Raw genomic sequence first — 24,501 nt, 5'->3', positions numbered from 1 at the left:
GCTGGCCGTGCTGCAATTGAGAAGCCACTCATCAGTGATGCTAATGCCCGTAACAGGAAAAGGTGGTGTTTAAGTCATAAAGCCTGGACTATAGAGCAGTGGAAGCGAGTAATATGGTCTGACGAGTCTTCTTTCACATTGTTTCCCACTTCTGGCCGAGTTTACGTCTGGAGAACGCCATCTCAAGCCTATAATACAGACTGCTTGTTGCCAAGAGTGAAACATGGCGGGGGTTCTGTTATGGTTTGGGCAGCCATATCGAGGTTCTCTGTTAGCCCCATGATAACTGTGTCAGGGCACATGACTGCCAAGACTTACATGAACATTTTGGCCGATCAAGTTCATTCCATGGTACAAACTTTGTTCCCCGATGGTGATGGTGTCTTCCAAGACGACAAAGCCCCTGTTCACACAGCTCCCATTGTCCAGGACTGGTTTTCTGAGCACGAGGATGAGTTGTCCCATCTCCCCTGGCCACCACAGTCACCAGACCTGAATATTATCGAACCTTTGTGGTCTACATTGGAACGGAAAGTGCGTTCTCGTTATCCACCACCAACATCGTTATCTGAACTTGCCACCGTTTTGCAGGAAGAATGGTATAATATTCCCTTGGCAAACATACAGAAACTGTATTTATCCATTGCGAGAAGACTGCAAGCTGCTTTGGATGCCAACGGGTTTCCTACACCATATTAAGCAAAGAAACATGTTTTTTTAAAGGTGTTTCCATATTTTTGTCCAACCCCTGTAGGTTTCGAGTTATGATGAAACTTGCAGAGGCAAATCTGAAATTGGAAATTATAGCTTGTTTACTATCTCTATTTTTCATTAAACTTCACACGTTTGCAGAAAATTTAATTTCCAGATCGGAAAGACAAATTTTATTTGTATGTATACGTTTAAGTTGTGGAGAAAAAAGTATGTACACAGTACTGAACATGTCGTTTTAAAACTAGGAATAAATAAATAGTCTTTAATATTAAAGGTGTAAAGTCATTAGGTTATTTTGAAGTAGGAGACATCAATAATGTGCAATGCCCTCGTCGAGGCTCATAACCTGGACCTTTCCAGTACGCTCCCAGTTTCACCACGAAGGCATGCAGAAGGGAGGGAGAAAATACCTTATATACTCCTGTTTTGAAGGGCAACTGTAGATTAATGAATCCTATCGGCAAAGTGTGGTGGTGAAGAATCATCTTTCACCACCTTTTAGTTTGGTCGTCACTGTAGTGTTATTAGTTTTTTTTTTTTTTTTTTTTTTTTTTTTTTGAAGTAGAACAGGTGAATAATGTTCAGTGCCGTCGCCATGATTCGAACCTGGAACTCTCGAATACGCGCCGAGTATGCTAGAGTTAGACAACAAATTCATGCAAAAAAGAGGGAGAAAATACTTTATAAAGAGGTAATGTAAGTTTAAGATAACATATTGATATAGGGAATGTGCTACAGTGGACCCTTAGTTCTCGAATAAATTTTCTAAAAGCAAACTACATTGGGTGGCGACAATACCTCGAGAACAAATGATACTCCAAAATACAGTTAAGGGGACTCATACACCTTAAACCCCTCATAATTTTCGAATATGTGACTATTGCAAGAATTGGAATATTTTATTTATTTTAAAAGAAATTACTTCCAACTTTTTACAGCTGACTACATAATATAGCTGCTTTGGAAACCAGTAACCATAAAGTTTGTGTTGCCACAAATATTTTTGTAATTTAATTCTCTTTGTGACAAAATATTTCGCCATGTTTCCACCTTGCGCGCATGATATGTTAAAAATGGCTAATGGTAGGTACTTGAAATTTCATGGAATTCTTTAGATAGGCACTATTTTCTAAGTAAACCAAAAATTTGATGAATATTTTGGTATTAAAAAAATTTATGCACGAAAACATTACAGATTTTTTTGATAAAATATATTTTATAAACTCAACTCCAAATAAAATAAAAATTTAACACGACATTCTTAGAATTTTAGGTTCACAGTAGTTTCCAAATGTTATAAAAGCTATATATTAAATATGGAATTAAATTGTGAAACAGAATGTTTTAAACTGTGCGCGCAAGTTGGAAACATGAAGAAAAATGTTGTCACAAAGCGGATTAAATTATAAAAATAACTGTGGCAACACAAACTTTCTGATTACTATTTCAGAAAGCAGCTATATTATGTAATCAGCTGTAAAAAGTTGGTAGTAATTGCTTTTAAAATAAGTAAGTTATCTCAATTCTTGCAACAGTCACCTATTCGAACATCTTATGGATTTTAAGGTGTATGAGTCCCCTTAATGCAGTGGAGGAATGTCTTCAGGAGAATACGAAATTTATGCAAACTGACGTAGGATAAAATGGTTCACAGAATACTATTACATTTGAATTCGTAAGCTATAGCATAACTATTTTTATTGACAGCACCACGTCTCGTTTTAGGAATATTTGAAAACATAAGACAGAAACAACTCGCAGTGTACAAACGTTTACTGGGACAAAAGCTTGGCGATTTTCAAAGTACAGGAGAGCAGTAACATTTTAAACAATAGCATTTTGCACCTTTGGCTTCTTCAAAGCTTTCTACCTACGCCGTCAACTGTCCTTCGTAGAGAGACGGTAAAATTTAATTAAAGTTTTCCTATTTTTTTATATATTTATTACTGTGTCATTATATTGAGTATATATTAAATTTAATGAATTCCCATTGATTTTGCATTACGAACGTAAATATGAAGTACGCTTTTCTAAGCATTTAGATTATTTTAGATCTAGGAACGAGTTAATTCCTGTTTTTTTATTAATTCTTATAGGAAAAATTGTTTCGGTTTAGGTATGTTTAGGAAGACGAACTATTCTTCAGGAATAAAATAAGCCCGTGAACCAAAAATTCACTAATTTAAGCCAACAAGAGTATTTATTGAATACTCTTCTTGGATTAAATTTATTTGTTTGTTAAATTAATAAAACGTAAGCAACATAAAAGATGGATTTACCTTTTCGCTTATTTTAGTGAGTGATGATTTAAAATATAAAAGTTTATCGTCGTCATAAAGAAAATTAACTGATAAATGAAAATGCGACTACAAAAACTGCCATAATTTTGAAGAAAAATCAAGGTTGTGTCAAACTGTTTTGCAATATTTTCTGAATTTTATCGAATTTTTATTTATTTTTCTGAATCGTTTGTTAGTAATTAATTTTGACACAAAAAATATTTAGAAAATAGTCTTCTCTACATATAATAAAAGAAAGAGTCTGTGTGTGTCTTTCGTTCGCGCTGCGCGTAAGCTAATAGATCCACATTTTGAGACATAATGGGCTATAGGAAAGCGAGATTTTACTCTACACACTCCATTTTCACATCGTCATGAAACGTAGGCACTTAGTTATTTTACGAACTTAAAATAAATTTCGTGTTTCAATAAATCGATTAAATACGAATTTATTTAACAAAGGGAGCTTAACACCTTTTCAACGGGATTATTTCTAAAAATGTTTATTTTTAAACATGTACAGATTATTTTTCTTTGATTTTTGGACACGTTAAACTTTCATCCTTGCGACTGCTTTTACAAAAAGAATTTTGGGAAAATGATAATATTTTGTATTTTTTAAAAAAATTTAAATGAAGCTTCCGAGTACACTACTCACATCTCACATCTTTAAAAATGTGATTTTGGCAACAATTTTCCTTTCTCATTGCTGTTGATAGATTTTTGATGAAATCGCATCATTTTGAATAGTTTCATTCTTTTAGAAATATGGGTTTGACAACAAGTTTTCATCGTATTTCTTATGTCATTGTTTTTAAGAGATTGGCATATTTCTACTATTTTTAAGAGATTGTCATTTTTTCATTTTCATACTATTTTTAAGAGATTGCCATTTTTTTATATATAATACATTTTTATTGATTTTTTTGATAAAGTTGTTCTGCAGAGTAAAATTGTGCGCGGAATTTGATGTTTTTTGAGTTGCTTTCATGTTATTCTTTTGCTTATTTCACTATTTGTAAGATATTGAAAAGTTTTGTATGACCTTTTTTTCTTCAACAAAAAGTTGGTTAATTTTTTATTAGGATAATTAATATTTGTATTAAGGGATATAGCTTATTTCATTGTAATTTTGTTATACGTAATAACTTTTTTTTAATGAAGTTCTCCTGCAGAGTAAAATTCTACGCTGCTTTTAAATTTAACGTTTGGTGTTCCCTTCAGCCATTTTTCCGGTACATTTAAAAGTCAGATGAAGGCTGGCAGCAAAGCTGCTAGTTAATAATAAAATTAAATTAACATATTATCTCTTCCTGCAAAATATAAAATTTCAGCACAGTGAAAGATGTCAAAATATTTTTGAATCATTAAATTGTGTGCTGTCTCAGATATAAAATACTGAACAGAAAATATTCGTAATGATACCATTATTATAGTACGTGGACAAAAAACATTCATAATGATATCATTATAATAATACTTGAACAAAATTATTCATAATGATGTCATTATAATAAAACTTGAACAAACAATATTCATAATGATATCATTATAATAATACTTGAACCAAAAGCATTCACAATGATATCATTATAATAATACTTGAACAAAAAATACTCGTAATGGTATCATTATAATAATACATGAACAAACAATATTCGTAATGATATCTTTATAATAAAACTTAAACAAAATTATTCATAGCGATACCACTGTAATAATACTCGAATAAAAATACTCATAATGACATTATTATAATAATAATACTTGAACCAAAAAATACAAGAAAGATCAATGTTTCACATGAATTTTATTCAAAAGTCCATTATAAAAATGATGAGAAGGGGTAAGAAATAACAGCATCGCGCAACGAAAACAGCAGCAGTACATCTGGCCGAATGATCAAGAACAGGTAATGATGAAGCTGTAAAGAAATAAAAAAAATGTAAGTAAATGTTTAGTTAATTAACTAAAGGTTAAATATTATTAATAATATAGGGTGGCCCAGAAGTCACTTTACATTTTGAAAATTAAATAACTTTTTCTTAAATGACTGTATTTAATTAATTCTTTTTTATTTTTTGCTTATTCACATGTCCATTCAAATGGAAATGAGCTTCATCTCCCATGATCAACTTGTGAATAAACTCATTGTCATTTCTTGCAGTTCTCTGAAACCTGACAGCATAATTTACTCGTTTCTGAAAGTCTGCTGGTTTTAAAGATTGCACTAATTAAACCTAGAAAACGCGTCACTAAGTTTCTTATTTCAGGCCTACTAGAGGGATGTTGAACATTAAAATGGCGCATATATTGCGTTGCAACAATTGACCGTCCATTTTCAAAGTAAAATTCATTTATCTTCACTCGTTGTTCTGTTGTAAACTTATCCATGCCAAAAATTTCCAGGGATTATATTTTTTAATTCTGAAAAGAGAAAAAGAAATATATTAATAGAAAAAAAAAGTTATTTAATTTTCAAAATGTAAAGTGACTTCTGGGCCACCCTATATAAGTAAGCACATTTTCTCCTGTGGATAAAAACAGCTAACAAATAATTATATAAGATCATCTGTTATCAATACCACATGTATTTTTTGTAGTTTCATAGACAGGTTTGGTTTATTCTGATTATTTCTGTAGAAATATTTTAATCGTACCATAATTATCAATCTTTACTTTTTTAAGCACGGCCAGTTATAGAGCAACGCGGTTAAACTGCTTTCGGACAATCGACAAATGACAATAATAAATATTTAAAATACTGTTTCTTGAATGAATTTATATCTTATAAGCTAAGTATATCAAGAAATATAAAATAAAATTTCAGTTTTTAGAATTATTTCTATTAAGTACCTAAAGCTAGTAATAATACTTGTTTAATTTCAAAGTTGTGACTTTCTTTTAATTTTTATTTTCTTTTTTCTTTAGTTTTATTCATTAAAATTTCTTTCTCAGTGTACACGACATTTTCATTGAAACAATAATGACTTCTCTCTATTCTAATCTTTTCATTCATAAAGATATCACAATGAACGAAAAAGAAAATTGTTTTTGCTTTTAATAGGAATTGGTAAGACAGTTACTAAACCTCGGCGTATTACTGAAAGCAATATGAAGTAATGAAAGACGTTTTAAACGAATTATCCCCTCACACATATATTCTTCTTTTGTGATGATGGTGTATATTATATTTATGTATATGTATGTAAATTGTAGAGGCATTAAGTTTTTTAAAAGCGAGAGACATGAAAAATGTGCAATGCCCTCTCCAGAACTCGAATTTGGACCTCTCTAATACGTGTCGAGTGTGCTACCGTTGTACTACGAAGGCGTGCTGGAAGGAAGGAGAAAATACTCTATAATATATATAGATATATTGGGAAAATATATAAATATTTAGAAAACATTTCCTGCACACTACATTTAGAAAACATTTCCTGCACACAACATTTAGAAAACATTTCCTGCACACAACATTTAGAAAACATTTCCTGCACACAATGTTGCTAAGATATATTTGTAGATGCGTATTAAGTCAAACTAAAACTGAACACGCATATGAAAAATAAGTTTAAGAAATATATTAATGTAAATAATTTAAGCAAATTATTTTCAACTGCTACTGCAAATTAGAAATGGTGTTAATCATTCTTGTAAATAATTTTTTTTAAATATTTGATGTATATATATATCCAATATATATATATGTTTGAATGTATTGGTCATTACAAAAGTCATTACGCTTTTAAATGTATATTTTCATACATTATAACTATATCAAACATGCTGTTACTCCCTCGCCCCTAATGTCATAAACTTATAATGCTTTGTTCTCATCTATAACTTTACATTTTTCTTTTATAATTGGACAGTTGTTGTGTTTTATTAAAAAAAAAAAAAAAAAAAAAAAAAAGCCTTATTCTAGTTGATATTTATAAAAGATATTGAAAGAAAATTTTAATGAGATTAATGTGTTTTAGTTTAACTTCTGATTTTAAAAACTCTCATAGGTTTATACGGGGTGTCCAGGAAGTCCCTTTACTCCTAGGTTTGAACATCATAGAGAAAGATGTCAGTGTTATTTGAATCGTGTCGTAATATTAGCTCTTATCGTATTGGTAACACTGCTTCCATGTTGAGACGGTATTACTTTTGACGAATATGTGAAGGGGCATTCTTATTTACACATGTTAAAAACGTAGTTAATACTCAGCTGAAAGAGAAGGGAATTATGGATTGTGTGTAGGTACAGCCAATCAGTGCTCCAGCCCATTTTGCTTTCAGGTGCCTGATTTCCTTAATGAATAGTTTCCAGGCTATAGGTTTGGGTGATTCTCCGACATATCCATCTCATATTGGCATAGCTTCCAGCGAATCCTAGGCCTTTGAAGACCAGGCAACGCATTATGGAAATAATTAAACTGCAGGTCTCTCATCATCGATACAGGACAAATGAAGAACAAATGAAGAAAAAGAGGAGGAAGCCTTCTTAAGGAAACCACTCAGATGCTCTGTTGCTGGTCAAAGCATCTGTGTCGAAGCATCTGAGCTGGTAAAGGCATTTCATATGGAGATGCATGCATCCGTGTGTACACAGATCCATTGGATAGATAGTTGATACACGTACGTACTCAACTATAGTATGAAATAAATAAACAAACTAAAACTACATACATTGTTCTTTCTGTGATACTCAAACCTCGGACTTGTCAAGAACACTGTATAACAGGGCACCTGCATCAACAGGCAATAGTGTTACGAATTTGGTATTTAAAAAGCTAATGTTAGTTCAATTAGAAATTAAATGGTTTTATTTCTCGCGCAGTGCAGCGCGTGACGAATATTAAAAGAAAGCTAAGCCGGAAAATTGAAAATACAAGAGCGCGTGCATTAAATAAATAAATATCTCTTTTTGATTTCGAGAAAGTACTGGAAAATTCTAGCGCGTGATTTTAAAATCTTATAAAAGGAGGAAAACATCTCAGTTTGTAGTAGTTGCTTAGTTTGTTGTTGTTTAGAAAACTACTGTTGTTGATTGTAGCGAATTCGCGGATTAGCGTTCTTTAGCTGTTTTGAATTACGTTCTATTGACATTTGAGTAGTTAAAAGAAAACTACTGTGAGATATTGTAATACTGCATGATAATTTGAGAAAATTTAAGCATTTTTGTTGTGATAATAATAAATTTTTGTTCATTTTTCATCGGACTTGTGCATTCATTTCATAACGAACCCGTACGCACGCAACAATTTTTGGTGTCAGAAGTGGGATTTGAATGCCAATAACAAGAGCGATGGAAGAACAATTGAGACAGCTCATTAGTGCTTTTGCTGCATTCCAAGAAAAGATGGAAGCTGGCCAAGCATCATTTAAGGAAGAAATGAAATTGGGCCAGGAATCCGTTAAGGAAGAAATGAAATTGGGCCAGGAATCCGTTAAGGACGAAATGAAAGCCGTTCAAGCTGGTCAAGAAGAAATGAAAAGAGAAATTACTTGCATAATAGAAAATAAATTTGAAGCTATGGAAGGCAGAATTGACGCAGTTGAAAATAAAGTTGGACATATTGAAGAAAGAGTTTCTTCGGTGAAAGAAGAAATAGAAGAAAGAGTTTCTTCTGTAAAAGAACAAATTGATGAGAGAGTTTCTGCAGTTGCCAAAGAAATGGATACTTTAAAGAAATTCGTAGCGTCGGCAGGGAGCAGGAGTGATGATTTTAAATTCTTACCAATGCCTGCTCGTCCACCTCTGAAGCTATCCACATATGATGGGAAGACCTCCTGGCAGGTGTATAAGACACAATTTTCTATCGTGGCGGATGCGAATGGATGGGATTCCCAAGCTAAGGCCTGTCATCTCGCCGCTTCTCTAAGAGCCGACGCAGCGGATATCCTTCAGACTCTTCCCGAAAACAATAGGTTAGATTTCGAAGCTCTGTCCGGCGCCTTGGAGTTGCGCTTTGGGGAGAAGTGTTTAAAAGACTACAGCAGGCTCCAATTAAAATCTCGTCAACAGAAGCCTACCGAAACACTTCAGGAGCTCGCCGCGGATGTTGAAAGGCTGTCCCATCTCGCCTTTTCGGAATGCCCGACAGAAACAAGGGAAATCCTGTCCTTGCAATACTTTATCGACGGCATCCGAGATACTGAAATACAGAAAGCTCTACGAATGGCGGATGTAAAAGATTTAAAAAGTGCTCTAGTGTACGCCATGAAATTTGAGGCAGCCCAGCAAGCCACTTGTCGAGACCGCCACCCAGTCAGAGCTGCTCAAGTCCAGGAGCCAGGGGATCAAGTCACCGCTCGACTTGACGATTTAACTAGACAACTGAACGCCTTGAGACGGAATATTGGTGAGAAGAAACCGACCGTTAAGTGCTGGAACTGCGGTGCTGAAGGACACATACGACGAAACTGCAAAACACCCCAGGGTACTGATGTTAAGACCGCTTCTAACAAGCAGCAGGGAAACTAATTAGTGGCCATCTCGCGGAGCGGAGGTTGCCAGATAATGAAAAGCCCCCGTTTAAAGCGCTTCAGATTTCTGCAGTGAGAGGCGGCAGTAATGGACTTTTCATAATAGGACATATTAATGGAGTTCCGTGCAATATGACTATAGATACAGGAGCCAACATCACCATCATCCGAAAAGATTTGGCTCAACAACTAGGAAACAAACTTATCTGGACGCCGCCCTGCGTTACCCTCCAGACTGTGTCCGGTGAGAAGATCGACATCGACGGAAAAGTAAATGTTAACATCACGTTTGGAAGTGCCGCTTACCATCACACGGCATATGTAGCAGAGATCACTGATTCTTGCATACTCGGATTGGACTTTCTAAGGAAATACAATTTTTCCTTGGATTTTAAAAATAACGAATTGCATTCTACATCTGAGGACATAGCGTTATTTCTCGTTAATGATGAAGAAGTTAAATCTGTCCATAAAATCATAGCACAAGACTATATTACAATACCGGCAAGAACAGAAATTTTACTTCCTGGATCCATAGCCGAAAATAGAAATTTCCGCTACGGCATCATAGAATATCCCAATAACTGTAATATCCCAAAAGGAGTATTAGTAGCCTCAACACTCGTCGACCTATCCAGAACGGTTATCCCGGTGAGAGTCGCCAATGTAACTGAAAAGTCGAGAGTTATTAAGAAAGGTGAAGTGGTTGCAACATGTACTCCAGTAACCAGCGTTGAAAAAAAGAGTAACATCCCAGAATCCGTGTCCTCAGAGAGCATTACATCGGAGTTATTGCAGAATGCACAATTAAACGATAAAGAGAAAAATGCTGCCGATCGCCTCATTAAAGATCTTTAAGTTGTTTTCTCCCGCTCGTCTTCTGACGTGGGTCGAACTAAAACTATAACTATAGAATAGATACTGGCGATCATCCCCCGATCAAGCAACATCCAAGACGTCTACCGTTTGCTAAACAGGAAGAGGTGCGAACACTGTTAAAAGATATGGAAGAAGGCGATGTCATCGAGCCTTCAGCGAGTCCATGGGCATCTCCCATCGTTCTCGTCAGAAAGAAAGACGGCTCAACAAGATTTTGCGTTGACTATCGCCGGTTGAATGAGGTTACGAAGAAAGACAGTTACCCTCTTCCTAGAATTGATGACATTCTAGACACTCTTTCTGGAAGCAAGTGGTTCTCAACACTTGATTTAAAGAGTGGGTATTGGCAGGTAGAAATCCATCCTGATGACCGAGAAAAGACGGCATTTACTACGGGACAAGGACTTTGGCAGTTCAAAGTGATGCCGTTTGGACTGTGTAATGCGCCGGCAACATTCGAACGTCTTATGGAGACTGTTTTGAAAGGCCTTTCCTACGAAGCCTGTCTGATATACCTGGACGATATCATCATCGTCGGAAAGAGTTTTGAAGAGCATCTAGAAAATCTTAGAAAGGTGCTTCAGAAACTGAAAGAGGCCAATCTGAAGCTGACTCCCGCTAAATGCAAATTGTTTCGAAAGGAAGTGACTTACCTGGGACATGTCATCTCTGCAGAAGGTGTGCGCACGGATTCTGAAAAGGTATCAGCGGTTAAATCCTGGACGCGTCCCGAAAATGTCCATCAGCTGAGAAGCTTCCTAGGGCTTTGCACCTACTATAGGAGATTCGTGAAGAACTTTTCTTCCATCGCAAGACCACTTCACAAGCTGACAGAGAGCAAGCAAAGATTCTTGTGGACAAAGGAATGCGAGGATGCATTTAACAACTTAAAGGAAGCTTTAACATCTGCTCCAATCCTGACGTATCCTCAGCTCGACAGACCATTTATTCTCGACACCGACGCGAGCAATGAAAGTGTCGGTGCTGTTTTGTCCCAAGAAATAGACGGCCAAGAACGTGTAGTAGCTTACTGGAGCAAGTGCCTGTCTAAACCGGAGAGGAATTACTGTGTCACAAGGAAAGAGTTGCTCGCCATAGTCAAAGCTGTAGAACATTTCCATCATTATCTATACGGGAGAAAATTCCTCCTCCGCACGGACCATGCCTCATTGGCGTGGCTTTTAAATTTCAAAAATCCTGAGGGTCAAATAGCCAGGTGGATACAGAGACTCCAAGAATATGACATCACTATCCGTCATCGTAAGGGATCATCACACGGAAACGCCGACGCCCTGTCTAGAAGACCTTGCCAAGAAAACTGCCGATATTGTTCCAGGGTGGAAGCGAAATACGAACTGCTGACTCCGGTCGCAAGACAAATTACAACATCAACATCGGCTGCTCGAGACCCGTGGAGTGATGATGAAGTCAGGAAAGACCAGCTGGAAGACCGCGACATTAAACCCATACTTGATTTAATAGAGTCATCAAACAGAAAACCTACATGGCAGGACATTTCTATCTGTAGTCCTACAACAAAACAATACTGGGCACTCTGGGATTCACTTCACATTCGAAACGGCGTCTTATACCGGAAATTCGAGTCGGATGATGGGAAGACGTTCCGATGGCAACTGATACTTCCGAGATCCTGGATTCCTGATGTCCTCAAAGAACTACATAACAGCCCTACAGGAGGTCACTTTGGAATTATGAAGACCTTACAGAGAGTTCGTGAGCGCTTTTACTGGAATAATGCAAAGAATGACGTGCAAAAGTGGTGCCGATCTTGCGATGCCTGTGCAGGTCGGAAAGGACCGAGGAAACGCAGCCGAGGCAGACTGCAACGTTACAACGTAGGTGCGCCTTTTGAACGTATCGCCTTTGACATCCTGGGACCTCTGCCACGAACTGCTGATGGCAACAAATACATACTCGTTGTCATTGATTACTTCACCAAGTGGCCTGAAGCTTATCCTATTCCTGATCAAGAGGCAGTCACAGTAGCTGAGGTAATGATACAGCACTGGATTTCCAGGTTCGGAGTGCCTCTTCAGTTACATTCCGATCAGGGAAGGAATTTTGCCTCGGCAGTAATCAAAGAACTATGCAAACTACTTGGCATTGACAAAACTCAAACGACGCCATTGCATCCCCAGTCGGACGGCATGGTAGAGAGGTTCAATCGAACCATCCTTAATAACCTCTCATTAGTGGTTTCCAGAAACCAACAGGACTGGGACAAGAAATTACCACTCTTTTTACTGGCTTACCGCAGTGCTGTCCACGAGACTACCGGCTATTCTCCATCACAGATGCTCTTCGGTCTTGACCTTCGTCTGCCTTGTGATCTATTGTTTGGCCGCCCTCCGGATGCTCCTTCATCGTCTGAGGAATATATTCAAGATCTCCAGGCCCGGTTTGAAGTGATGCACAATTTTGCACGAGAGCGAGTCAACTTGGCGACGGAGAAGATGAAGACCCGATACGACACAAGAGCTACTGAACATCAATTCCACGAAGGAGACAAGGTGTGGTTATGGAATCCGACTCGACGGAAAGGACTTTGTCCGAAATTACAGTCACCTTGGGATGGGCCGTACACAGTCCTAAACAGGCTGAATGACGTCGTGGTTCGGATTCGTAAGTCTTCGAACTCTAAACCTAAAGTCGTTCATTACGACAGGTTAGCTCATTACTAAGGCCATAGTACGTAATGTAAATAGTATCAGACCATGATCCTTTTTGTTTATAAATGTGTATTTGATTTGATTTGTATTTAGTATTTGATTTGCATTTAGTATTTGATTTGTATTTAGTATTTGATTTGTATTTAGTATTTGTTTTGTATTTAGTATTTGATAGCATTTGATTTGTTTAAGTTAGTTATTGCATTTATTGTTTATATTGTTTGATATTGTAATGTAATGTTTATGCCTCAGTTGCATTTATGCCACAGTTGTAAGTTTAGCTTCCTGTCCAGGGATTGTACTGCCCGGGACGTGCAGTCCTTGGGAAGGGGGCAGTGTTACGAATTTGGTATTTAAAAAGCTAATGTTAGTTCAATTATAAATTAAATGGTTTTATTTCTCGCGCAGTGCAGCGCGTGACGAATATTAAAAGAAAGCTAAGCCGGAAAAATTAAAAATACAAGAGCGCGTGCGTTAAATAAATAAATATCTCTTTTTGATTTCGAGAAAGTACTGGAAAATTCTAGCGCGTGATTTTAAAATCTTATAAAAGGAGGAAAACATCTCAGTTTGTAGTAGTTGCTTAGTTTGTTGTTGTTTAGAAAACTACTGTTGTTGATTGTAGCGAATTCGCTAATTAGCGTTCTTTAGCTGTTTTGAATTACGTTCTATTGACATTTGAGTAGTTAAAAGAAAACTACTGTGAGATATTGTAATACTGCATGATAATTTGAGAAAATTTAAGCATTTTTGTTGTGATAATAATAAATTTTTGTTCATTTTTCATCGGACTTGTGCATTCATTTCATAACGAACCCGTACGCACGCAACAATATGTTTAAACGTACCTCCGATAATAGTGCAGATTGTATATTATCAGACATTCATGTATTAAGTATAATTATGATTATTTGATAAATTATGTATGTAAAACATTAATAACATTAAATAATGTTATATAAAGGTATTGTGTACACAAAAATACAGTATGTATTTTTAATATGCAAAACGTAAAGATGTTATACTTTTTCTCGAGCCTGAGATATCAAGGGAATCTGGAATTTTAATGGTATCCACAAAAGCAAAATAGGAATAATATATGGAAGAAATCTAGTTCATATAGTGTAAAATGTATTTTATTGTATCAAGAGATAAGAACAAATAAATATAGTATTTTGTTTTTATAACATTAACGCTCTAACAGCGTTCTTGTAATTTCCAAGAACTTTGCTTAATTACGTTTATTTTGGGCCCTTAGATTGGTAATTAATAACTTTAAATGTAGGATAGTTGCGAAAACACATTAATGAGATTAGGATAAATGCTTGGAGCAACACTTTGAAACGAAGTACGTACTATGACTTTAGATAGTACGTACAGATAAGTCAAATAGATAATAGATAAGTTAAACAATTTTACAGCTCTAATAACGAAAATTTCTTATTAATATAGTTAAGTTTACCATTACGTTCAGGGTTTGAGAAATTTCCTAAATCTTGAGAATATACATAAATTATCAAAATGTCAGTTTCGATTCGTTATATTCAGCTACACGTTTGGTTTATTTGATTACGGCAAAACACTCCAGGGCTATGTCTTTAAGGTAAGGCATGCCTTCATGGAGAGCTTTCTAGGGTAAAATAGCTTTTATACATGATACACATAGAGAAAACTACGAAAACATCCATGCAGTCAACCTGTTCGCCGAGATTTGAGCCCCGAACCGAATTATCTGTATTCAGCGACTTTACTGCTCGGCCGCTCATTGGCCATTCTCGTACACGACCAAAAATGAGCGTAAAGGTGTATGGGAATAGAGAACTGGTTGTGTCTGAGTAGCTGCATTTCAGACCGTTAAAGCTTCAGTTGCCCATTTACTTAACCTTTCTTCGTAAATTCTTATAAAGATTCCATTTTTAAACGTTAGTTAACATGGGAAGGCGCTACCAGTTGACCAATGGTACATCGCTGGTGTTCCCCATATTTTACCTGTGCCTGTCACTTTACCTGCGTTTAAAAAAATTCAACTTCTGAGGCTCAGGGCGATTATTAGTTTCTCTGTCGCTGTGATTTGTAAATAAGTGACACTCAGATGCTGAATCACACAGGGCATCATCAATGCATCAAATAAAAAACTTGAAAGTTTGACACCAGTTTCATTAATATCAGAGAAAGGTATAAAATGATGCCGTATTCAAAAATCCGTTTTCATTATGTAATATTAAATCTGTGTTTCACATTCTATATTATTTCACTATTACATGCAGCTGTAGTTCTACCCACCCTACTACCCGGAAAGTCACATCTGTGTTGTTTTTATATTTTCCATGCATCCATTTTCACAAGACGTACACTAAAATGTTTTCAAGTCTAACTCTTACGACATTTCGTTACGACAAAACAATGGAATGTTTAGATTCACTCTCGTCATATATTGTTTAATTTCTGGAAAACAAAATAACTCAAAACCTGCTTCTAGGAATAAGGAAGTTTTCAGATAAAAATCGATTACTCAAGCTTTCATGGAGAACTAAACAATAAAGAAAACAACCAAACAACAGAAAACAGAGCCATCGAAGCACTAATTTTTTATACAAGCTTCAGAGAACCCATGCAGAACGAAATGTAATCAAAAGCAACAACTACCTCTATTGCTGGTAACACCACAAGTGTCGTTAAGAAAAGAACTGAGTTCCAAAACGTGTTTTTTAACAGCTCTTATATTTTACCATTCGTTTGTTTCCTTATTCTATAGAGTTTTTACATGATAAATGAATAATGCGTAAATAAAATCATAAATTCAGTTTTCATGTCATCGAAATATGGTTCACCAGTTGAGACCAAAATTGTCCGAGCTTTCGAAAGGCTAAATAAGTTAGCCTCATATAATACACACAGGAAATACATACACAAGTAAGCAACAGTAGTTAGCACATGTTAGCCATAATATTACCACTATTTCAAAGGAAGCAGATCATGTTCAAGGGAAAAAACATGACAGTTTTACAATATATTACAAAACTGCAAATCAATCAACTTTTTGTAGACGTAAGTAATATATGGCGAATATCTTTTTTAATTACAATAGTGTTGCATTTCGGCAGTGGGCAGGAAAATATATTTTTCGGTACCCAAAACTAAAAGCTTACTTTTAGTCCCATTTGGAAAAAAAAACCCTGAAGTTGGTGCACAAACTGACTTAATTCACTTTCTACTAAGAGTTTCAAATAGAAACAAATATAGGCTTCGTTAGGCTTAGTACCAGTTAAAAATTTTTAAATTGTTGCTAATTCTAAAACTATTGCATGCAAATGAACTAAAGGTATAAAAACCTTAAGTAGAACATAAGAACACCATAATTCAGCCACTTTTAAAGCACAAGATGTATATCAAGATATAAGAATGAGCTCACCGAGCCAAGTAACAAAGTGGATATACATATATATAAGTGAGTGAATATATATATATGGGTGAGTATATGGTATATGGGTGAGTATGAGTATATATATATATGGGTGAGTGGGTGAATATATATATATATACGTCTGGAGCTGCCGATTGCAACCAAAAAGGCAGTTGAACAACTACATGTTATAGCAGTTCCATTTACAAAATGTCAGCGTTTTGAGGATAATCAGATTTGAGTTATGCGAGATGCATACATACGTACTTAAGTACGTACGTACGTACGTACAGATGTCAAGAAAAAAAATCTCTTCTTAATCCATTTTAGATTCCTTTGGGAGGAGAAAAGTCCTTTATTCTGTCCGTACGTGCATATACCATACAAAAAATCGTTCAAGTGGACTCAAGAGCTGTTAAAATGGATATTTTCATTGAAATATGATACCCGAAAATTTTCTCGATTACGATACTTCCTTTACTTCGTACAAGGAACTAAAATTTTACTTTGAAAAGAAAACGAATTTGAAGTATTTTGGTAAACCTATAAGGAATTGTCACACTTCTCCAGGCGTGCTCTTATGGTGTAAGTGGCTAGAAAATGGCAGATCTGCGTTTTAAACACTGCAGGGCCACAGCTGATTTTTCGTGATTCCTTTTTTGTAAAAGCTGAGGGTTTCTGCAATTCAATTCAGAGAACCTTATCTTTTGCTTTCGTCGATTTTCAATTTTGCTCTTGAAATTTAATTAGTTGTTTTTCATTTAATAGGTCTAAATTATCTATTATATTATGACAGTATACCAATAAAAAGAAAGAAGGGAACAAAATATTCATTTCAAATCTTAGTGCTTAGTAGCATCAAATGTTATCCCCAACTAAGCACAAAATGTTATTTGTGTCGTTTCGTGATACCGAGATCTCTCGTCAACATAAACGTAATAAATAATTTTACTTTAAAAGAAATACTATGAAATATTTATGCTCAGAGGAAATAAAGAAATTTTTTAAAAATTTTCATGGGATGCCGATATTTAAAACTGATTTATTCTGCTGATTCTTTAAATGTTTTAATCCGGTTTAGATTTCTGATTGTTTTAATGTCCTTTCCCATTCCAAAATAAATTGATAATAATAATAGATATTTTACCTGTGGCGTTTAATACATTGGCGATCTATAGAGCTTCATGCCCGGAGGTCCAAATAAATATCTATCGCTTGACAGGTAGATATCCTCTGGGGATGGATGGAGGGGGGGCGGCAGTTGCAGGGTTGCTGGATGATGACTGTAGCGCCACAACCGAGAGGCATGTTGAAGAGGTGGCACAAAGTAACCACGTTCCACTGAAAATAAATCAACATTTCAATAGAAAGATAGTTAGCAATTTATGTTATAAACATTATTTCATTAATTTCATTTAAATACACAAGAAATGCAGAACAAACCGAGATATTTTCATTCTCGTTCAAGTCCCATTGCTTTTCAAATGCTAAATTTTGGAAATTTTTGGAAGTATTAATTTTAACATTTTATATGCATATATATATATATATATACTATATTAAAAAAACTAGCTTTTTTTTTTTTTTTTGATTAGCGTAGTGTAATCTAAGGTGATTTTGGCTCCTTCACATTTTTTAGTTCGGGTGCCACTGTAGGGACATTTTAGGTTATTTTGGAATAGAACTCATGAGAAATGAGCAATGCTCTAGCCAGGACTCGAACCTCCGACCTCTCGAATACGCGCCAAGTGTGCTGACCATTACACCACAAAAGCATGCTAAGACATCGGAAGAAATACCTTATAAAGTAACTACAATAAAAAATATCCTTAATTGAACACTACAGATGCTTTCTTTGGTTTCCCTTTTTATCCCCCCCTAGGAATTCTGGTAGAGAAATTTTGAAATTAAGTCCACTGGAAATCAGAGATAATTTTCCCCAAAACACATATGATAATAAAATAAAAGTTCATTATATGTATTTATGTGGGAGCCTCTTCCAAGATTACATAACTGATGCAAAATGATTTTCCAATAATACCACTTGCAGTGACTGACAAAAAATTTGATATTGCCTTTCGCGAGAGTTTTCCCTTTACTGTGATACAGACGACAGTCCAGCATAAAATCTGAAACTATAACGTAAAATAATGTTTAAAAAAACTTAAAAAGTAATTAAAAAGAATCGAATTATACACAGTTTTTTGATAAGAGCTTATCAATTTTTTTTTAGTATACGAAATGAAAATTCATGCTCCTTCGCAAATTAATAAGGCATTCAATTTACTAATCTTAATGCAATATAATTAAATTAATTTTCAGAAAAATATGGTAAGGAGAATAAAAGATTCAATACTCTTATTTTTTAATTAAAAAATGAATCAAATTAAATATGTAAAAGCAAGATGAGTGTTCAAAGTATACTTTGTACCACCAAGAGGCATTACATATGAAGTTACGAATCATCTTCCTATAGTTTATAAGGTACTTTCTCCCTCCTTTCTGCATGCCTTAGTGGTGTAACAGGTAGCACATACGGCGCGTATTCGAGAGGTCCAGGTTCGAGTCCCAGCGAGGACATTGTTCATTTTTCACGTTTTCAGCATCAAAATAACCTAATGATTCTGCAGTGAGGCAATACCTAAAAAGGTGGTGGATGATGATTCTTCACCTCTAGGATTTGGCTGTTGGATTCCCTTACCCTCGGTCGCATTTTAAAACGGGGAGAATATAAGATATTTTCTCCCTCCTTACTGCATGCCTTCGTGGTATAACGGTAGCACACTCGGCGCGTATTCGACAGGTCCATATTTCGAGTCCGGAGCGCGGGGATTGCAGATTTTTCACGTCTTCTGCTTTAGTAAAACCGTAATGACAAATTATACTAATAGTATAAATATCAATGACGTAATTTCTTGGCCATAAAACCACAGCGAACAATCACCAAACTGACGAACTTAAACACCCAATTTACAACGTGAAAATTTCAAATGTCGCCAAATGCTTACATGGCTGCTTTAACGATGATGATTTTACCCGTTGATGATTTTGTAGAGATATTAGGATATTTTTGGAAGCAGACAAGATGAAAAATTAGCAATCGCCTTCGCCGAGAATCGAACTACGGACATCTGAAATACCGGCTCAGTGTGTTGACCACTACACCAGGAAGAAGGCACGCTAGGAAAATGGGAGAAATACCTTATAATTTAACCATTTTAATTACACGTGTTGTTATAAAAATATGAAACAAATAAGAAGCATCTATACTATTTCAAAATAATTCCTCCTTTTCTCTGAGTAATCGATAATCAATAAAATACTTTAATTTGTAACATAAACCAAAGATTTGTACTTCGTACAATGAAAATTTTCCAAACTACATAGATGGCAAATACGCCATCTATGTATGTTTGATGAATAGATGACCATATGGCATATTAGCGTAATGGGCTTTGATGGGAAATTTGCGAAGACTAAGGAGAATGTTCAGACTTATACATAGCTATGTAGCTATCATAATTGTCATAGTGATAAGGTGTAAAAGTCATCAGCTTCATTCACGCCTATGGATTAGGTTTTAAGCCTCAGGCAGTCAGGGAAGGGTAAAGTTGTACATGCATGAATGTGCAGTTGACTCAGCAAAATCTACCGGATGTTAGTTCGTATTCGCTTTGCTGTGATTGATCGCTCATTATATAAGGGAGGCATCAAATCCAGCAGTTAGCATATATAAACCAAATACATATACCAGTTTGTGTGGCGTAATAAAACTGCTTATAATCTGGCACTTCAAAGTCTTTGCGACCCTGTAAAAGCATAACGTGTGTCGTCATAACCACACAAAAGAAATTTTAGATTTTTAGCAAATCAGAAGATCTGATTTTTTGTCTGCAGCAGTCATTTCCACAGTTATGTGCCACTGTTCTTTGCACGGGGAGAACTGTCTTTACAGTGCTTAACTAACAGGCTATAATTAAGGAAGTTTGGCTAGTTGTGACTATAAAGCTGCCATCTGAACACTCCCTAATATAAAATAAAAACAAATTGGAGTATGATATTGTGGGGTAAGAAAATGTGCCTTGCCGGGACTCGAACTCTAGACCTTTGGACGAACTGTTATCTCTTACCATAATTAGAAAAGAACATACTGGATGAATACTTTGACGTTTTATCATAAAATCACGTCACATATAATAACGATTGGAAAGGGCGGATGACCTGCAATCGATCATTATAAACAACTACAAACTATAAGCTTCCCTGTTTATTCTCGGGCATCAGCTTCAGAGAAGGAGAAAGAAATTAAACGATGTCCATATGACTCCGCACATTAGGACAACCTTATTCCACAAAATATATGCGCTAGATACAAGTATTTCTCTAGTATTCCTCGTGGTGTAATGATTAGCACGCCTAGTTAAAATAACTGGAAGGTTCATAATTCGATATCCGGCGGAAGTGCCTTTATACGTTTCCCTAACGTTTATACGTTTTCCACTCCAAGAAAGTTTAACAATCTTTGCACATGGAAGGACATTTCAGAAATAAGAATGTAGCGGTTTAAAAACCATTTAGCAATGTTCAAGGCTTAAATTATACATTAAAAAAAAATAAGCACTTAAGGGGACTTGGTACCCCAAAATCTATGAAAGTGCGATTTTTAAATTTTTTGCTAAAAAATACCTTAACACCATTACTGAAGAGAAATTCTGAAATTATCTATAAAAGGCTTTTAAAAATTTTGACAGCCTTTTAAATGCCACCCTTCTCAGTGTTTATTTTTTAGAGTATTTTAACTGTTTTAGTCGTTTATTAAAAATGAGTGCAAAAGAAAACGAATGGAATTAAATATGACTGCAATTATAAGAAAACTCTGTATATATGTATAACTCTTTATATATATATGTATATATGTATAAACTGATTTATTTAAATACTAAGTGATGTTAGGAAAAAAAGTCAATTTTGCTATTCTTCTTCAAAAATTGCAATTTTTTAAAATTACACGAACAGAAAGAGTTGGCGTAGTGAAAGTGATGAAGTTCTTGATTCTAGCATTTGAAAATAGTGTTAAAAAACAATAAAATTTTCAATTAATTAAAATACATCTGAATTAATTTAAAGTTCCATTTATATACGAAATCAAATGGCTAAAGAAAGAGAAGAAATTACATATGCTGCTAAGCGATTGTAAATAAGATGTTTTATGTCTGTTCAAATTTCAAACTTTTCTTTTTGAAAAATGAATAAAACTACAAATTAATATTATTGATATTAATTATAAATGTTTTAATATTTATTATAGATGTTTTAGAAGATGTATAATAATTAACTCATGTTTTAAATTATCTTTAACGTAATTTACGAAACAAAAGCAGGTAGAAACAAAATTTTATTTTCATTTTATGATTTATTTGCAATATTTTTGGCAAGAGAAGTTTTTAAATAAGAGCTGCCCACCAGCGGCCGAGCGGTAAAGTCGCTGAACACTGATAGTTCGGTCCGAGGTTCGAATCCCGCGAACGGGCTGGCTGCATGGGAGTTTTCGGGGTTTTCCCCATGTGTAACGTGTATACGAGCCAGATTACCTTAGAAAGTCCTCCACGAAGGCATCCCTCCTCTTAGGCAGATAGCCCTCGAGGCTTTGCCATAATCACACACACACTGTTAAATAAGAGCTTGTAACTCACGTTTATATAAACCAATTAAATAGTACTAGGTTTTGTATATATATATATATGTATTGAAATTCAGTAATAAAGTTTTATGAGATTTAAAATGATTTAATGACCATTTAGACAGTTTAAGCTCTTTAAACTGCGCTTTCTCAGTTTGCATTTTTTTGGATAAAGCCTTTAAAGTCCTAAAACTCGTACAGATTTGGACTAAATTATTTAATATTTTTACTACTTGTTTAAAATTACATACTTAAGGGGACTCATACACCTTAAACCCCTCATGATCTTCGAATATGTGACTGTTCCAAGAATTGAGATATTTTATTTATTTTAAAAGCAATTACTTTCAACTTTTTACAGCTGACTAAATAATATAGCTGCTTTGGAAACTAGCAAACAGAAAGTTTGTGTTGCCACAAATATTTTTGTAATTTAATCCTTTTTGTGACAAAATATTCGCCATGTTTCCACCTTTCGCGCATGATATTTTAAAAATGGCTAATGGTACATACTTGAAATTTGATGGAATTCTTTATATGGGCACTAATTTCGAACTGAACCAACAATCTGATGAATATTTTAATATTAAAAAATTTTATAAACTCAACTCAAAATAAAATAAAAATTTAACATGAAATTTTTATAATTTTAGGTTCAAAGTAGTTTCCAAATGTTATAAAAGCTATATATTAAATATGGAATTAAATTACGAAACATAATGTTTTAAACCGTGCGCGCAAGTTGGAAACATGACGAAAAATGTTATCAGAAAGCGGATTAAATTATAAATATATTTGTGACAACACAAACTTTCTGATTACTATTTCAGAAAGCAGCTATATTATGTAGACAGCTGTAAAAAGTTGGTAGTAATTGCTTTTAAAATAAATAAGTTATCCCAATTCTTGCAACAGTCACCTATTCGAACATCTTATGGGTTTTAAGGTGTATGAGTCCCCTTAATAAAAAAAGGATGAGTTTTGCAAAATGTAGTAAAAAAATATTGGTGTGAAAATGTAATTGAGATTATAGTTTTTTCAAAGTTTTCACATAAAAATGTGCTTTTTTTTTTTTTTTCAGAAACTAATTTTTTAATTGCAAAATCGATCCTTATATTTATTAAAAACACTCTAATAAATACAATAAAGGTGTTTTTCGGGGGGAGGACATTGACAATTGTAGAAGAAGAAAGACATTTTAATTGTTAATTCTTTTTCAGAAAAATTAGATTAAAAAAGTCCTGGCAATTTTTTCAGATTAAAATCCTTTTGTCTCACAAAAGCATTTAATAATATTCATAAAAAGTAGACAAATGTTCTTAAATAAATAAATCATTCAAAATTACTGAATCCTCATCAGCGACTGTGATTTTAACATGGAATATATTTAATTAAATACATCCAGTGTAAGTTTTATTACTATTTCAGTTCTAGTTATGTAAGGAAAATAGCAATGGCGAAATTGATGTCAATAACAAACCGCGTTTCAAGATGAATGAAAGGATCTAAAAAATGAGTTACAAGAACTTCTTGTTCAAAAGTTGGCTGAAGCGCTGAAGAGCTCGGAGATGAATTTTTCAAATTAAATAAACACATTTAAAAATTCAAACTTACGAAAACACGCAAGAGGAAGGAAATACTTAAAAAATTCCTTAATTTATTCTTTCATAGGCTGCCTTTTTTTTAATTATAAGATATATTTTCCTCCTGAATGACAGACTGCGTTTTTGGAATTTCATATTAAGCGAATCTGCTTGTTGTAAACAATAGGAAGTTATTACCCTTCATTTCATGCACTAATAGCTTCAGAGGTAGATCTTGCTACTGATAAGATTTTTATCTATATTTAAACTAACTCGCGTAGCTACTTCAAGTATCGGTCTTCAATGGATCATTATTACGTATGAATAAGTTTTTATATCATAATCATCTATCACACTTGCGGTCAGAAATGATAAATTTCGATGTCAGTTGCAGGTTGAGTCTTAAATTAGGTAGAGGTCGAAAGTGAGCCATTATTAAATGAAATCCATCCTTTTATCTGGAGCAATAACGCGTATCGTGTGGGTAGAATAATCAGGAGACGGATTCACTAGATTCAAAATTCAGATTCACATTTGGGTGACGTATGGCTGTGATTACATTAAACAATCTTCAGGTGATTGTGCAAGCTCTTGTAACTGTCTGTTAATGTAACACAGTATATAATTTTTCAATGATAGAAGATTTAACTGATTTGTTAATGAGATTTAAATTTATTCGCTCGGAAGGAAAAGGAAGTTTTACATTTTCCAAAATGCTTACAATTCTTTGAAAAGCAGAATTCTAAGCATAAATTATGATCAAGATTTAAATATCTACGATAAAAGAATTTTAAAT

General features: G+C 34.5%; 1 protein-coding gene across 1 annotated transcript in view; it reads right to left on the bottom strand.

The window, feature by feature from the left end:
- Positions 1-4,784: 4,784 nt before the first annotated feature.
- Positions 4,785-24,501, bottom strand: part of LOC118181790 (metabotropic glutamate receptor 2-like) — a 170,846-nt gene continuing 151,129 nt past the window's right edge. Inside the window, exons 3-4 of the mRNA XM_085816064.1 lie at positions 17,590-17,783; positions 4,785-4,917 (exon numbers count right to left, since the gene is read on the bottom strand). Of these exons, the coding sequence (XP_085672190.1) occupies positions 17,599-17,783 (185 nt within the window). The 3' untranslated portion in view covers positions 4,785-4,917; positions 17,590-17,598. The remainder of the gene's footprint in view (positions 4,918-17,589; positions 17,784-24,501) is intronic.

The sequence above is a fragment of the Stegodyphus dumicola genome, chromosome 4 (genome assembly GCF_044657685.1).
Source record: "Stegodyphus dumicola isolate Sdum_Otavi_A_Nest chromosome 4, ASM4465768v1".
NCBI lineage: Eukaryota > Metazoa > Arthropoda > Arachnida > Araneae > Eresidae > Stegodyphus > Stegodyphus dumicola.
This window is presented reverse-complemented; position numbering and strand designations above follow the sequence as displayed.